At 36.4% G+C, this 16,834-nt stretch overlaps 2 protein-coding genes across 2 annotated transcripts; both read right to left on the minus strand.

Moving 5' to 3' along the window:
- Positions 1-1,832: 1,832 nt before the first annotated feature.
- On the minus strand, positions 1,833-6,183 carry LOC107093988 (gastrula zinc finger protein XlCGF57.1-like). The gene is made up of 2 exons (XM_015389379.1): positions 5,789-6,183; positions 1,833-3,217 (listed from the first exon to the last, which is right to left on the minus strand). Exons 1-2 carry the CDS (start codon positions 5,862-5,864, stop codon positions 1,971-1,973), a joined length of 1,323 nt encoding a protein of 440 aa, XP_015244865.1. The 5' UTR covers positions 5,865-6,183; the 3' UTR covers positions 1,833-1,970.
- A 2,808-nt stretch (positions 6,184-8,991) lies between these two features.
- On the minus strand, positions 8,992-16,094 carry LOC107093986 (gastrula zinc finger protein XlCGF26.1-like). Its single transcript, XM_015389377.1, has 3 exons — positions 15,730-16,094; positions 13,357-13,517; positions 8,992-10,709 (listed from the first exon to the last, which is right to left on the minus strand). The coding sequence occupies exons 2-3, from the start codon at positions 13,469-13,471 to the stop codon at positions 9,061-9,063; spliced, it is 1,764 nt and encodes a 587-aa protein (XP_015244863.1). The 5' UTR covers positions 13,472-13,517; positions 15,730-16,094; the 3' UTR covers positions 8,992-9,060.
- Between the last annotated feature and the right edge of the window lie 740 nt (positions 16,095-16,834).

Raw genomic sequence — 16,834 nt, forward strand, 5'->3', positions numbered from 1 at the left:
TGTTCATTTCACCCCATTCAACCCGATCAACTGTTTTAAGTTTATCTCCCCTACTTTTTCCTATTTTCTTTTTTTTTTTTTTTTTTTTTTTTTTTTTATCTTTTAGGGAAAGCTGTGTCTACCTAAACAACNAACTTAAAGGGAGACAAACCTCTACCTAAACAACTTTAGGTTCTTCGTTGTTTACATTGTTTGAGAGACCAAATGTTACCATGCAAACATTGCAGTTATTGGATTTTGGAACAATGGTATAGCTACAATAGAACTACTTTATGTTGTTTAAAATATGGATGGCTAAGGAACAATAGGTAAAAAAAAAAAAAGAAACATTGCAGCATGCTTCCATGGCATCTATTACGGTAAATCCTGTAGCCAAGCAAGTACTGAAAGTAAAAGCTTTAAGAACTATCCAATTTTTGTTTAAAATTCTATATTTCTGTATCAAAGTAATAATATACTATTCTGAGAGTTTTGAGTGTATCAGAAATTAAAATATATTATATGTAAAGATTCTATACACCATATGACTTCCACTTTTTGAAATGACTGACAAACAATATTGGAGTCTTTCATTCTTTCTTTTTTTAGATATATATCTAAAATGACTTAATCTCTAAGTTTTATGTATTGCTGAAGCAGTTTACCCATCATTACCCATGCAGTGTATTTTTCAGCACTGCATGGATTACTGTTTCTTTTTTCTAAAATCTTCAAGTGAAAGGGACTTTTGGGAGCCATCTCAGCTGGATTAAGATGGAAAAAAGGGTGACATTTTTTTGTTTTCATTTGTTTTATGGAGAACAATGAATAACCACTCATTCTTAATTTATCAGTTTTATCAGATTTTTTTTTTATGTTCAGTATATCTCACTCCAAAATCACACATAAACGTAATTAGATGAAACAAACTGTTGTATCCATTAAAAATAAAATACAACACCAAACTTATCAATGTTTAACAGTTCAGCTTTATTGTACAAAGTAATACATTGAAGTACTAAACAATACAATTTAGCCTGTTTGTCAATCTATTACACATTATCTGTAGAGAACTATGTGAGGCAGATGTTTTAAGCAACAGATAATCGACAAAGAACCAAACAGTTTGAATCTGTTAAAATCTTTTTCTCATTTACTGTTGGAAACAAAGGCTGCAGGTTTAACTGTGTATTTTCATAGTCATAAAGAATTATTGTAATAAATGAGCGTCCGTAACTCTGCATGGGAAGGTTTCATTAAGTTGAGGACCATTAGTCCAGCAGAGGATTAGCGTTCAGTTCGGCCCCATTTAATGCAGCTGATACCAGCAGCCCAACCCGGAAGATGGCAGCTGAAACTGATTGACATGTTTCAGGTGCTTTTTAAAGCTATAAATGTTATTTAAAAAAAAGATTATTGCCTGTCTTGGTGATTTTGTAATATCTTACATTTTTCCTCTGTAAACTATTCCACTAAAAGTCTTTGGTATCCTTTTATCCTCCAAATTTTACCTGTGTGATCTGATCATCAATTTTTATTGAAATAGGACAAAATGATGCAATAAATGCCAATAAATGAGAAATAATTACAAAAGGAAGAAAAGACTCATACATGTGGACCTTATTATGAAGAAAATAAAATGCAAATATGTGAGCTTGGCGCCCCCACCTGGCCCATGACTAAATTACATGTGTTTATATATATATATATATATATATATATATATATATATATATATATATATATATATATATATATATATATATATATATATATATATATATATATATATAGAGAGAGAGAGAGAGAGAGAGAGAGAGAGAGAGAGAGAGAGAGAGAGAGAGATTCCAGTGAGTGTGACTGGGGAATGTGGCTAAAGTGTAAAACAAGTGCACTGTTAAATTAGTGTCAAAATCTTGACTTAAATATAACAAAAACATTGAAAGGTGCATAGTGTTGATATAACGTAACTGTGTTTATTCTGTAGAAGACTAACTATCACTAAATTGTTGAGTGTGAACATCCATATGGTTTTTCAAATATGCTTGTCGCGAGAATCGCTGACTGCATACGCCACAAATGAAGGGCTTATCGCCCGTATGAACACGCATGTGACTCTCTAAGTGATTTTGTTGAGAAAATCCTTTGCTACAAAAGCTACAAGTGAACGGTTTCTCTCCTGTGTGAACACGCATATGTCTCTTCAGATTTTCCTGTAGAGAAAACCCTTTCCTGCAAACACTACAAACGAACGGCTTTTCTCCTGTGTGAACACGCATGTGACTCTTCAGGTGACTTTGCAAGGAAAACCCTTTGCTACAGAAACTGCAGATAAACGGTTTCTCTCCGGTGTGAACAAGCATGTGAGTTTTTAGACTCTGCTGTAGTGCAAATCCTGTACTACAAACACTACAAATAAATGGTTTTTCTCCTGTGTGAACACACATGTGACTTTTGAGATGATTTTGTCTTGAAAATCCTTTACCGCAAACACTACAAACAAATGGTTTCTCCGTGGAGTGGGTCCACATGTGTTTTTTAAGGGTTTCCTTTCTTTTAAATCCTGAACCACAAACATCACAGGAAAAAGACTTCTCCCCAGAATGGACCTCCAAATGACTTTTAAGAATCGCCTTTCTATGAAACCTTCTACCACAATCATCACAGACGAATGGTCTCTCTCCAGTGTGGACTCTTATGTGCGTCTGAAGAGAACTCTTTTTTTTGAATACTTTACCACACAGATCACAGCTATGCTCTATCTTTCCATTATGTGACAACATGTGCATTGTAGCAGAAATTTCATGTTTGAATGTTTTTCTGCATCCAAATGGCCTTCCTCCGTGAAGGGATCCTGTCTGAGATTTCAGTTTGGAACTTTTTTTAGATGATTTATCTATGTGGTCTATTATCATTTCACTTTCTTGAGAAGAACATGAAGGATCGGAACAGGTGTCTCCTTCTTGTCCATCACATTCCTCTCCATTTTCTCTCCTTATCCGTCCAGCTGAGCCACTGGTTGGGGCCTCCGTGTCTCTGTCGTCTTCAGTTTTAAATTTCAGAACTGATAAAGGAGGTTTATTTTCTTCTTCACCCTTCAGAGCAAAATGTTTTTCCTTCTGATCTATCCTCAGTTCCTCCACTTCCTCCTTTATTCTGGGAGGTTCTGTGCTCTGTTGATCCAAATGAGAGCTCCAATCATCAGGAACCTCTTCCTTTTTCACCAAAATCGGATGGACTGGAAACAAAAAGCAAACACAGATATTAATGACTGCTTATGAACAATATTTTAGATTTTAAAACATTTTAATGAAAAAAGGATTTGAAACTAATATATATATATATAAAAAACTGTTCAGAAGAAGCTTTAGAAATCTTTTGTTTGATTTTTATTTTAATTACACAGGTGTGATATCTAAAATGTGATAATATAGAATGGTTAAGAAGTAGGTCCTGAGATTTATCCTAGTTTTTTAAATTAAGTAAAAGTTGTTTTTGGACAAAAACAGATGTGTTTTTCTCCCCATCTGGAGTGGCAAAAATTACTTAGAAGACCAACAAACCTAAAAATAAGAAAGAAAATTATTCAGAGCTTCCTAAAAAGTTGAACTTTGATTACCACAAAACAAACACAGCCAGCACAGTTCATTCCTTAAGTTGCATTCAGACCAAGCGTGGTTTCTGCGGTGAATTCTGCAAGGACCGCTGGGATTTCACAATAAAAGCACAGGTAAAACTTAACTTCACTGACCTCTGCTAAATTGTTCTCTATAAAATAATTTTCATTGGCCAGGGGATGCAAATAATGTTTTGGGAAAAGTCCTTGAAAGACTTTAAAAAAAGTCCACTTTGGTTCATCCAGAGCTGCGTCTGGATGACGGTCGGATTTGGAGGTACTTCCTTGTAAATCTACCTATGCAGAGAGACCAGTGCTGGGCAGTGGTCAGCAACAGACTAAGCTGGAGGTAAGGGAAGATGGCAAACAGTCCCTCTATGGCTGAATTAAAACAGCTTTTTTAAAGCCACCTAAAAACCTCTTCAACCTCATTTCTTATTTCATCCTTTGTTAACATAATTTTCTCTATATTCTATAAATTTTTTGAAAAGAACAGCCTTGCCTGCACCTCTTTAACCTACGTCAAAACTAAAACCAGTCCCTGATTGGTAAAATACCAATCGCCCAGAGTCTACAGCCTTTAGCTAACAGCATGTGCAGCTGTTAGCCTCTTGAAAGAAATGAAAGGCTCTCAGTTCAAGTGCAGGAAACTGCTGTAAATCAGTCTAAATCATCTATTTCCCCATTAAAAATGAGTCAGTCTGCATGAGCAAAGCTACCATTGAATCCACTCTATATGCCACCCTAAATGGATGTATAAATTACTACGATGTAGTCATAATATTTAACATACCATTGTTTTCTGAAATGGTTTAATTGATATAGATTTCTCCCTGCAATTGATTCCTGCAGCCTCTGTCATTTATTTACACACTATAACTGCCTCTGCTATCTTTTGGTTACAATTGATAAAATAACCTTTACATAATCTTTTTGGAATCAAGTAAAATATTAAGCTTAGAGCTTTTATTATAGCTTTATATATATTTATATAAACTCTGTTGTGCTGGTGACATCATCAACACTAAACCAGAATGATGGTTGTCACCAGACCACAGCGGCGGGAGGAAAGAAGCCATGCAGCGGGCCAGCTAGGAGTTAGACCCGGCTTTTTTGCCAGGGGGAAGGGAGCCAGATGCTGATTCTTAGCGGGTCGACCCATGACTGAAAATCATGCATTAACCTGGTATTTTCAAGGGGAAAGAGGCTACAGACTACATGTGAAGCTATGCACATATTTATACATTTGTGCCATTTATATTAATTTACGGTTCTACATAATATATAGATTAAATGGGTGGAGCAATGCTCTTTATCTTTAATTACATAGAAGACTTCTAGGTGACTGCAGAGACAAACTCTCCCCTATAGAATGTAAAACCTATTTCAGAAACGAGCAAACATTCTGGTTAGTCCTCTCTAGTATAGTCTATATTGTTGTGAATTGTTTTTTTGCTGCATTTTCTAATAAATTTTTGGTTAATATACCAGCGATAAATGTCAAAGTAGGAATTCTACATGATGGTATCACTGCTGCCTCCATCAGACTTAGAGGAGTACTGCTGGTTCCAGGGCTATTGGATTACATCTCAGGAGCAACAACATATCGCCTGGTAGGGGTGGCCAATTATTGGCTAGGAGTTGCCATGGCACCCCTGGCCACCCCTTTAGATCCGCCCCTGCATCCATAGTGGGACCAGACACAAGGCCTTTCCAAACTGAGCTCCTGTGTTTGAAATGGAAAATATGACAATGCCTCTTTGGAAAAATGCATGAGGAAAAGCTTAAAAACTATCAATGCGTGAAAACAGGTGACTGATGAAACTGATCAGGAATGATGTCAAGAGCTGCAGACTCATCCATACTTATTTTTTCCCTATTTAAAAAAAAGAGGGGAAAAAAATGACATTCACAAACCTACCAAAACTTTGCTGGATTTTATGTCATTATCTGATAAAACAACATTTTAACTTTTGGTCACATAAGAATAAAGTAAGGCATAATTATCAATCCTATTTTTAAAACTCAACTGGTAAAATTATTTCTTTTCGCTTTGGAACTGGATTCATATTAGATGAACTGGGTTTTATGGGGGGTAGCAGACCTGGATACTGTATACTGGGATTTAAACACAACTCTGTCATTTTTGATTAATTCATTCAGGGCTGAGTTGCTCCAATGTGCGTCACTTACTTAGATCTTGATGAAGGGGGGACACCCCACTGCGCCCTCCAGGTTCATCTGCTTCAACCTTAATCATTTCAGACATTCTTAGTCCACTTGGGATTCTCGTTTTCACCGCCCTTGTTTAAAATACTACTTGCCTTATAACGCTAAACCTTAAAAGCATCGGCGACCAAAACACTGATCAGGTTTTTCTACTCTTAGCTGCGTTGGCTTCACACTGCTTTACACAGCCGATTAAAAATAATAATAATAATCCCAACAGTTCCCTATAAAAAAAAAACGCGACATTACGCTGAAAAATTTTAATTAGGGAGTCTGTCATCAATTACAATTTTTTTAATGGAAAGTTTGACGCTCATTTCTGTCGGGCTTAGCTAGCTAAGCTGACTTCTCGCAGCTGATCTTCTTCGTCTTGCATTTCCGGCAGGGTAGACGCCTCCTGGCGTATTGCTGCCCCCCACAGGTTGCTTGCAGTACTAACGCTACTGAAGTACTCTAATCCATAGATATCCTCTGATTTCTTCTTCTTCTTGAATTTTTTTTTGGCGGTTGGCAAAAACATAAGGTGAGCATTACTGCTACCAATTGGTAAGGAGTGTGGACCACATGGCAAAAAAACAAAAACAAAAAAAAAACACTATATCCTGTTATACAATTTAATTTTTCAAAACCTCAAATATAACCTGATATCCTCTGCTTCCTGATTCCTTTTGTAGTAAATCAACAATGTCAGGTTTCAATTTCATATTACTAAGTTTCCTAATTAACTTGTTTCTCTAAATCAAATATTTCCTACAACTAAAAAAAAAACATGTTCCACTGTCTCATCTTCCCTACAGTCACATTTCCCTGTCTGATGTTTCCCTGTTAAAAAATAATGACCTATTCAATCCTGTGTATCCTATTCTAAGTCATGAAATAATTATCTCTTCTCTTCTGTTCCTTTCTGTTCTTCTCATTTTATCCGATTCTCTTTTGGATTTTATAGAACCACCTTCCTTTCTTTACTTCTTCCTATAACTTTTGCCACCTCTCTTTTGTTTTTTTGTTTAATTATACCCTTTATTTCTGTTATACTAAAACAAACATTAATATCTATCCTTACCTTATTTGTACTCTCTTTAGCCTGTGTGGAGATTTGTGCACACATTATGAACAATATAACAGCAGCTATTTGGAATAAGAGTCTGTAAATATTTTTTTTTTTCAGCGCTGAACTCAGATATTCAGCACTAAGAAGTTTTAATTTGAGTACATAGAATAAACAATTTGGAAGATATTGGACATCCTTGTCTAATTCCTGGCTTAATTTCAATACTTTCTGATAACCCTGTGGAACGTATAATGTAGGTACTGTTGTAAAGCATTTTAACTTAACCTTCAGCAGCAGAGATAAGATGGTAAATTCATTTTTTTTTAATGCATTCTATGGTCCATGTCCATAGCCAATAGAAAATGCACGGTTGTGTATTACCTTCCATAAAAACAAGGCTTTTATAGTGAAAAACATGGGTTTATGGTTGCAAGCCATTAAAATGTAGTAGTAAATGGACAAAGAAAATCATTTTTTATTTCAAGTCTTTGCAGTGTTCACCTCTTATGTAAGTTTTCAATTTAGATCTTATTAAAAGCAAAGGCCATTTCAGTTATATACCTACTAGTTTGTATTACAATCGACTTTATTGGCCATGGTTGGTGCACAAACAAGCAAAAGGAGCTGGTTTTTCATCATTTACATCAGATAACATCACTGAAATACCTTTTAAAAAAAACCTAAGAGGTTAAAATAAGAATAAGCAGCATGTACAGTTTAGATTACTACAAAAACAATAGAAAGTGGAGCCTGGGAACTGACAAGAGAAAAAAGAAGACAGCATGTGCATGAAATACTAATTTGCTACCCTGAAATACTTATTTATATGCACAAGAAACATATTTTCAACCAGGAAATATAAAAGACATGCGCACTAACAACTAATTTGCTTTGAAGTCTTTATTTGTGGCCACAACATTAGATATAAGGTGGGCAGAGCTTACTGAAACAATCGTCCTAGACTCAGCAGGTTCTCAAATATTTTATGCTGTGGATGAACTACAGTGATTCAGAAAATTCTTACAAGAGATTATTTTCTCGTTGTATTACTTTTTCTTTATTACTTACGTTACTTCCTAACACGTGCCAAAGCTGACTGTGAAGTTTTTCTGTGCCAGTAAATGGATTGCATTTGTGGACTGGACACATGTGTATGGACTACATACTGCTGCTTCTTTAACCAACAAGTGATAGGCTTAAGAGCCGAAGCCTATTAAATAGAGCCTCAATCAAACACTCATCAGGTGTTTGTAGAAAAACATTTGGTCAGTGCTGAGCTCTGCAAGGGATGAACATAGTGAGGGAAATGAAAGGCTACAGACTGTAAAGGACACTTTTTAAAAGAAGGAATTATAGAATGGTGGGTTAAACTGGAACACCGTTTTTTCAAAAACGTAAAAAAATTCTCAGATGGTGATTAAAAGTACACACTTTAATTGTACGACAAAAGTGGGTGCATGAACCTGGCAGCTATCCAAGGCCAAGGTGAAGCAACAGCCAATTTACCCTCCCCAATACCCTGCAGTGCTTCACGTTATACCTACATTTTGGCTGCAAATAAATACTCCATGGGCAGAAATAAGTACTTTTTTGCACATAAATATATACATGTTTATTTTTTCTCTTCCAACTCCATATCAGTTCAAAGGCGTCGAAGAATATAGCTTCATGTTAGCACAGCTAGCATATAGGCAATCAAGTCTGCTGGCTTATAAACATGGTTACAGGCTGTGAGCATCTACTTATATGAGCAAGGTAGATAATAATCATGAATGCAGTCATTAAGTATGTATGCTGAATGAGGTTTTTTAGAAACAGTAGCAACAACTGAGCTACAATACATAAAAGTTTGGCCTGCTGATAATGGCACATGTCCTAAAAAAGGGCACACTAAAAAAGCATGAAATACATAATAAAAATGTAAAAATATGGGTACAAATAATTTAGTTTATGGGAATTGCTCTTTGAAAGAGTCAAGATTTTATATTAACGTCTTTTTTCCCACCTCATTAGAAATGCACCTTACAGCACATTTATTGTTGTAATATTTTACAACAACAAATGTTAGTAAATCAGTAGTTATTTTATAACTACTGATCTGTTCAGTGTAATAATCCAGCTTTACTTGGGCCTATACTTTTGCTGTCAGGACCGAAGAATAATCCACTCACACTTATAGTTTTCATTACATACAGCTGTCATGCGTACTCATGTGTCTCTTTAGATTCCCTTGTTGTGAAAAAGCTTTGCTGCAAACATTACAAACAAAAGGTTTTTCACAAGTGTGAACACGCATGTGTCTCTTTAGGCGATCTTGTTGGGAAAATGCTTTAGCACAAACGCTGCAAACAAATGGTTTCTCACCCGAATGGACTCTCATGTGGTTGTCAAGATGGCATTTCTGAATAAATCTGGTTTTACAAACATCGCACCCAAACGGCCTCTCTTCTGTGTGGACTCTTACGTGTCGCTCTAACTGGATTTCCTTCACGAAATGTTTACCACAGTCGCTACAGCTGAACGGCGCAGTGTGAACATCCATGTGTTTTTTTAGATGATGTTGTTGCGAAAACCCTTTATTGCAAAAGCTACAAATAAATGGTTTCTCTCCCGTGTGAACGCACATGTGCCTCTTTAAAGTATCCTGCTGTGAAAACCCTTTACTACACACACTACAGATAAATAGTTTCACTGGGGTGTGAACATGCATGTGTCTCTTCAGGTTTTCTTGTAGTGAAAATCCTTTACTGCAAACACTGCAGATGTACGGTTTTTCTCCTGTGTGAACTCGCATATGTCTCTTCAGAACCCCATGTTGATAAAATCCTTTACTACAAAGACTGCAGATGAATGGCTTCTCCCCTGTGTGAACATGCATGTGACTCTTCAGGTTCTGTTGCAGTGAAAAACCTTTACTACAAAAACTACAAACAAACATTTTCTCCCCGGTGTGAACACGGATGTGTCTCTTTAGATTCTCTTGTAATGCAAACCCCTTGCTGCAAAAGCTGCAAATAAATGGTTTCTCCCCCGTGTGAACACGCATGTGACACTTCAGATGAATCTGTTGTGAAAATCCTTTACTACAAACACTACAGACAAATGGCTTTTCTGCAGTGTGAATCCTTGTGTGGTTTTTAAGCGTCTCCTTCCTTTTGAATTTTGTTCCACAGACATCACAAGAAAAAGGTTTTTCTTCTGAATGGACCTTCAGGTGCTGCTGAAACAATTTCTTTGCATGAAACTTTCTACCACAATCTTCACAGGCAAAAGTTTTATCACCACTGCGGACTCTCTTGTGGATCTGGGGAGAAGGCTTTTCTCTATAAACTTTAGAGCAAACATCTGATTTATGCTCTCTCTTTCCGCTGTGAATCATCATGTGCAATTTAACATGAGTCTTGTGTCTGAGTCTTTTACCACAAACATTACAACCTAATGGCTTCTCTACCACATTAACTTCGACCTTAGTTGTAAGTTTGGATCGCAGTTTTGATATTTTACTCTTCCTATTATCCGTCATCTTACTTTCCAGAGAGGAACATACTGGATCAGGGTTCCTGTCTAGTTCGGATCCTCCACATTCCCTTCCATCAGGGTCTGTTTTTATCTGCACTCCAATCGTGCTGGTTTGAGCTTCTGACTCTATGTTGTCTTCAGTTTTGATGTGATAAAGCTCTGATAACCGAGGTTTCTCCTCGTCTTCAGTCTTCATATTGAAGTGCTCTCCTTCAAGTTTGATGCAGAGTTCCTCCTTCTGCAGCGGGGCGTCTGGATCCAAAATCGAACTGCAGTCAAGTAAAACCTCTTCTTTGATCACCAACATCTGATGGACTGAGAAAAGCATAACACAAATGTTTAAAATATTGCTTAACATATCCAAAAAGGCCAGAATTTATTTTCTTAAACTCAAGGTAAAGGTCGTTTTAATATTGTATGAATATTTATTTTTCCTAGTCCTTGTCCACACGAAGAAGGATGTAGTTTAGGGAATGCAGTCATGGCTCTTTTAACCCTGGTCTCTTAACCCATGTGAGGAGGAGATGTGAGGAGGCAGGGAAACACCTAAAACGTGCAGGACAGTGGGACCTGAAGACCAGGATTGAGAAACCCTGGTCTATTCGACAACTGAGGCCTCTGTACAGTACACGGGTTGCATGCTCTACTCCTGCAAGATGACCTTCTCCAACGAAGACACTCCAGTTCCTAAAAGGTGCCAGTTATTAATCGCAATCTTACTTACGATTTACAAATTTTTGCTTATATTCGCAAAAAAATCAATGAGTAAACAACCCAAACCTACTACATTCTTAATTGATTGAACGCACAACATGCTTTTAAGAAATGATATGACCAACCACTACAAGTATAAAAAGTAATGTGGGAAAATGTTATTTCCGTTCAAAATTAAAAACGGATTCCTCAGTCTCTAAAATATAATATAAAATGTAATAAAAAATAAAATCATAAAAAAATTATAATAAAATTGGATTTTCCTAATTTAAAACACATAAAAATAATAAATAATGATAAATATCAACTAGGGATGTAAACAAATAATCAACTTACAATTAATTGTTAACTTACTAAATTTAAAATTTCTTTATCCGAATAATTTATCAAGTCCAATGTCTCTTAGTGTTGTAATGTTACCGCCATCCACTAGAGGGTGCCACTTTTCATTCTAAAGTTTCGCCTCACTGGCATTTGCAGGGAAGTAATGCCAGAGCCGAGGAAAGCTAGAGCAGAAAAATGCCATTTTCGGTTTTGTTTGTAAATGCACTGCTCAAAATAATAAATAAAGGGAACACCTAAACCACACAATATAACTTTAATAAATCAAACTTCTGTGAAATCAAACTATCAAGTTAGGAAGCAACACTGACTGACAATCAATTTCACGTGCATGTGCAAATGGAAGAGACAACAGGTGGAAATTATTGTCATTTATCAAGATTCATGCAATAAAGGAGTAGTTCTGCAGGTGGGGACCACAGACCACTTCTCAGTACCTATGCTTTCTGGCTAATGATTTGGGAACTTTTGAATGCCAGTGGTGTTGTAACACTGGTAGCGTTAGACGGACTCCACAAACCCTACGTGGCTCATGTAGTGCCGCTCATCCAGGATGGCACATCAATGTGAGCTGTGGCACAAAGGTTTGCTGTGTCTCTCAGCGTAGTGTCCAGAGGCTTGAGGCACTGACAGGACACAGGCCAGTACACAAGGACACAATGGGGAGACTGTAGGAGAGCAACAACCAAGCAGCAGGAAGCCTGCCTTCTGTTCACCCTTTATGCAAGGAGGAACAGGAGCAGCACTGCCTGAGCCCTTTATAATGACCTCCAGCAGGCCACAAATGTGCACATGTCTGCAGCCCAACACTGTGCAGGATGTTTGGCATTCGCCAGAGAACACCAGGATTGGCAAATTCATTACTGGCACATGTGACAAACGTGACAGAGTCTGGAGATGCTGCCTGCAACACCCTTCAGCATGACCTGTTTGGAAGTGGGTCAGTATAATGTCTTTTAGGGCCGCATAACCCTCCATGTTCTCACCAGAGGCAGCATGACTGCCATTAAGTACCGAGATGAGATCCTCAGACTCATTGTGAGGCCAAATGCTGGTGCGGTTGGCCCTGGGTTCCTCCTAATGCAGGACAATGCTAGACCTCATGTGGCTGGAGTGGAAGAAAAAGGCATTAAAACTTTGGATTGGGCCACATGTCCCCCACATGTCCCCCAGACCTGAATCCAATTGAGCACATCTGGGAGATCATGTCTCGATCCAACAATTAACTGCTTTGGTCCAGGTTTGGAAGACCATCCACCACCGCATCAGGAACATAACCAGGCATCATAGGGAGGTCATACAGGCATGTGCAGGCCACACACAATACTGAGCCTAATTTTGACCTATTTCAAAGACATTACATCCAAGTTGGATCAGCCTGTAGCGTGTTTTCTACTTTAACATTGTGTGTAGCTTCAAATCCAGGCCTTCATTGGTTAATAAATTTCATTTTTTTGAATTGAGGATTTTTGTGTAATTTCCTGGTCAGCACATTCAACTTTGTAGAGAAAAAAATATTCAATAAGAATATTTAATTCATTAAGATCTAGGACGTGTTATTTTAATGTTCCCTTTATTTTTTTAAAGCAGTGTATAAAGACTCAATAAATTCCTTACTTATCACTGAAATAGTGCCCTTTTAGCCGTAATACGCTGTGTTCAGAATGAGGCCAAATTTAGCTAAAAACAGATCTATATTCCAGTTACCGTCCACCTCACTAAAAAGAAGAGGCAAACAGACTTGATGATGGTTTTACATCTCTGAACATTGGAAATCATAGGTTTCTTAAATACTTTTATCATATTTTTGACTCTTTAACCTAATAGGGTTGGATGTTCCTAAATATTTTATCACTCTGATTATTTCAAAAGTCCAGCAGTGCTTTAGCAAATGTGAGTCACTTACTGAGATCTTTGCTATTTTGAGTCTGCTTCAGTTCTGCTGCGGGTGGCGGAGGAAGGGGGGGCGCCACACTGAGTCCATCGGAGTCGTCTGCTTCTACCTTCATCATCTCAGACATACTCACTCCACTTGGAAATCTCTTTTTCACAATCCTTGTTTGCAACCTTCACATGTTTAGAAGAGCAATAGAATGAATTAGAATAGATTAACAACTTTGGACAAATGGAAAATTTATACTTCTAAAATATATTTTCAAAATTAATCATATTTACTCAAAACAGAACAGAAATTTAGATAATACATTTGAAACTGGGAAATGGTACCCCTTCAGCCACTAAATAAGATTATGTTAAGTGTGATATACATGGTAAGTAAATGATTGTTTTAGGGCAACGTTTGCTTCCTGTCTATTTGAAAGAAATCCTCAAGTCTGAGCAAAAAAATGCAAAACCACATTCTGCAGCTTTTACAACAGCGTGGCTTTGTTAAGGAAGAATCACGGTGTTAACCTGGTGTGCATGAATTTCACAACTTCAACAGATGGAGAAAATTTAGCCCAATATTAAAAGTAAAAACCACAAACCCTTTTACTGCTGGATACCGCAGGTATCAAGAATGAGAGTGAATCCCATCAACAAAACACCAAAAATACCTAAACTTTCTGCCCAGACGCTTTTATGCTGTGGAAATAATTTAACATTTTAACATCAATAAAAAAGGGACCATTATGTCCGACCAACTGATTTTCATTTTTTTTACACAATGTCAAGTGGTTATTGATTTTTTTTCCCCTGCTATAATAAAACATATAATTTCTGGAGATAGTCACCATTTTGGACCACCTTTTCTACTATTAAAACTGCTCCAGAAAATGGCCCACATTTTCCCATTTTACTGACTATTATTACGGTAGAAGGAGCATGTTGTGTGCAGAACAGCTTTTACTGTAGCTGGATGCTCTGTAAACATAAAGATAAGGAACAGAGCCTCACCACTTTCAATACAGAGGAAGCAGAAGTAGCTGGAGCTGCCTTATGTTTTGGTAAGTGTGTTAATCGTTTCACTTTATTCACTTAATTTACTAAAGGTGAGGACCCTGAATGTAACATAGACCAAGCTTATCAACAAAAAGTAAGGCAAGGCAGCTGGAATTAGTAAGACACTGGATAAAATGTAACAGAATGATAGAAAACTCCATGTAAGGCTCTGATCTGGTCTGGTGGGTCTCCAGGGACCAAAAAGGGGTCATATAAAGATGCTTTAGAACTGATTGGTGACCTTTATAGTATATTTTCATACGGTTAGTTATATAAGTACAGTTAATATAAGTTAGTTTCCAGATTTATTGTTTTGGGTAAATACTTCCAGGCTTAGATGTGCTTTTATAATACTCAGTTTGTATATATGAATGTTCCTCGTGAAAAAATAAGAGTCAGCAACAGGAAAACTGAAAGAGACAAGATCTGGATGATCTGAGAATGATGGAGTAAGCAATAACTCCCTTGTTAATGTTCATTTAATAGTTTTTTATTTCCCTTGTACCTCCAAATATTATGTTAATTGGCATATTTAGTATTTAATCAGGTGAAATAACAATAATAATATGTATGATGAGATTATACCGCATATATACAACCCTGGTATCTCATCTAGAAATAACCAACAGGTTTATGAAACAAAAATCTTATTTTAACTTTTAAATTGTAAGTTTAAATGTTGTACATTCTAATGTTTTTGGAAGGGACTGTTATTATTATTATTATATTATGTCTCTCTTTTAGAAAAGTGTAAGATTGATAGAAGATGAGAGGAAGAAGATGGGAAAACTGATAGAAAAAGATGGGATGAGAATGAAAGAAGATAGGAACAGATGGAAAGAACAGTTGAAGAAAGAAAAATCTACTTAGAAAAATAAAACAGCAGGCAGAAGTTAGAAGAAGAGAAAAGGTGAAGAAGGAAGAAGACAGAATGACCAGATTCCATTAATAACAACATTGATTTTTTTCATTTTATTAATCTTAGGAAATACTGACAATGTGGGGGAAATCCTGGCTTTTAAACTTGATTTTTGTTGTTGAAATTTTTATTAAATATGTAAAAATAAATGAAACTATTACTTTCCCAGTTTTCTAATATCATCTTAATTAGACCTTTTTATTTAATTTTTTTCCATTAGCTGGAAATGTCCCGATTTGATTTCAGAAATCTGGTTAAATCATAACCTTAAAATAATAATATAATAAACTAATATACATGTTTTAAACGGACTGAACGGAGCTGAGTGACCTTAGTATTCAAGACATGGTAATAGTAAAATTAAAAAAGGATCCAAGTTTGTTTTAACGTACAGCTCTTCTTAAAGCGTCGCGAACATACCAGCTGTCCACCGTCCTTTGGTCCTCAGCTAAACAAGGCTGAGAGGAAGTGTCCACAGTGGGTGTTTGCTTCCACGCACCGTCTGTCACAAGGTGTGGACTTGTTTAAAAACCATCAACTTTCACCATCATGAACACTGATCATCTGATGTTAGCTGTTTAAGCTCCATGACGGCGAACATTTGAACCACAGTGCTACTGAAAGCTAACGGCAACCTTCGGCTCCAGAAAAAATCGTAGAGGTTCAATATAGCAGCGATTAACCAGACGAAGGCTACACGTTAGAGAGCCTGGGATGATTGTCAATGCTAATAAAACACACACATCCCACACATTAAAAAATATCATTATTTTTTCCCTCAGAACATAGCCAGTCAAGCTAGCACTGATAAACCCCGTTTACTTCCTATTTGCTGGAAGTTCTCGGGTCCTGCGTTAATGTCGCCGCCATATTGTGAGTGGCATCAATGTTCTAGCACGTAGGTCTTCAACAGGGGTTTCGCGACACCTATGGGGTCCACGGAAGTACTGCATGTGGAGTTGCAAAAGTACAACGGAGTATTAGGGCCAGGCTATTTTATATATTTTTTTGTATTTCGAGAAAAAAAGTCATAAAATTAGGAGAATAATGTCGTAATATTACGAGAATAAAGTCGTAAAATTATGAGAATAAGGTCATAAAATTACGAGAATAAAATAATAAAATTACAAGAATAAAGTTGTAAAATTACGAGAATATAGTTGTAAAATTGTGAGAATAAAGTCATAAAATTACGAGAATAAAGTTTTAAAAGTATGAGAATAAAGTCATAAAATTACGAGAATAAAGTTGTAAAATTATAAGAATAAAGTCACAACGAGAATAAAGTCGTAAAATGATGAGAATAAAGTCGTACAAGTACGAGAATAAAGTCATAAAATGATGAGAATAAAGTCATAAAATTACGAGAATAAAGTCATAACATTATTAAAATAAAGTAAAAACAAGAATAAAGTTGTAAAATTACAAAGTCCTAAAATTCCGGGGGGAAAAAAACACGTATTTACTCTTAAAATTAGCCCTTTCTTCCCTAAAATGAGGAATGTCAAGCATTATGTTATTTGTC

This window comes from Cyprinodon variegatus, unplaced genomic scaffold, assembly GCF_000732505.1.
Source record: "Cyprinodon variegatus isolate N-32 unplaced genomic scaffold, C_variegatus-1.0 Scaffold456, whole genome shotgun sequence".
Taxonomy (NCBI): domain Eukaryota; kingdom Metazoa; phylum Chordata; class Actinopteri; order Cyprinodontiformes; family Cyprinodontidae; genus Cyprinodon; species Cyprinodon variegatus.

Bases quoted from the DNA above. Each gene is read 5' to 3' on its own strand.
- LOC107093988 (XM_015389379.1), bottom strand. From the start codon at position 5,864: ATGTCTGAAATGATTAAGGTTGAAGCAGATGAACCTGGAGGGCGCAGT. The intron at 3,218-5,788 runs GTAAGTGACGCA...TTTTGTTTCCAG, and splicing joins CCCCCTTCATCAAGATCTAA to TCCATCCGATTTTGGTGAAA.
- LOC107093986 (XM_015389377.1), bottom strand. From the start codon at position 13,471: ATGTCTGAGATGATGAAGGTAGAAGCAGACGACTCCGATGGACTCAGT. The intron at 10,710-13,356 runs GTAAGTGACTCA...TGCTTTTCTCAG, and splicing joins TCAAAATAGCAAAGATCTCA to TCCATCAGATGTTGGTGATC.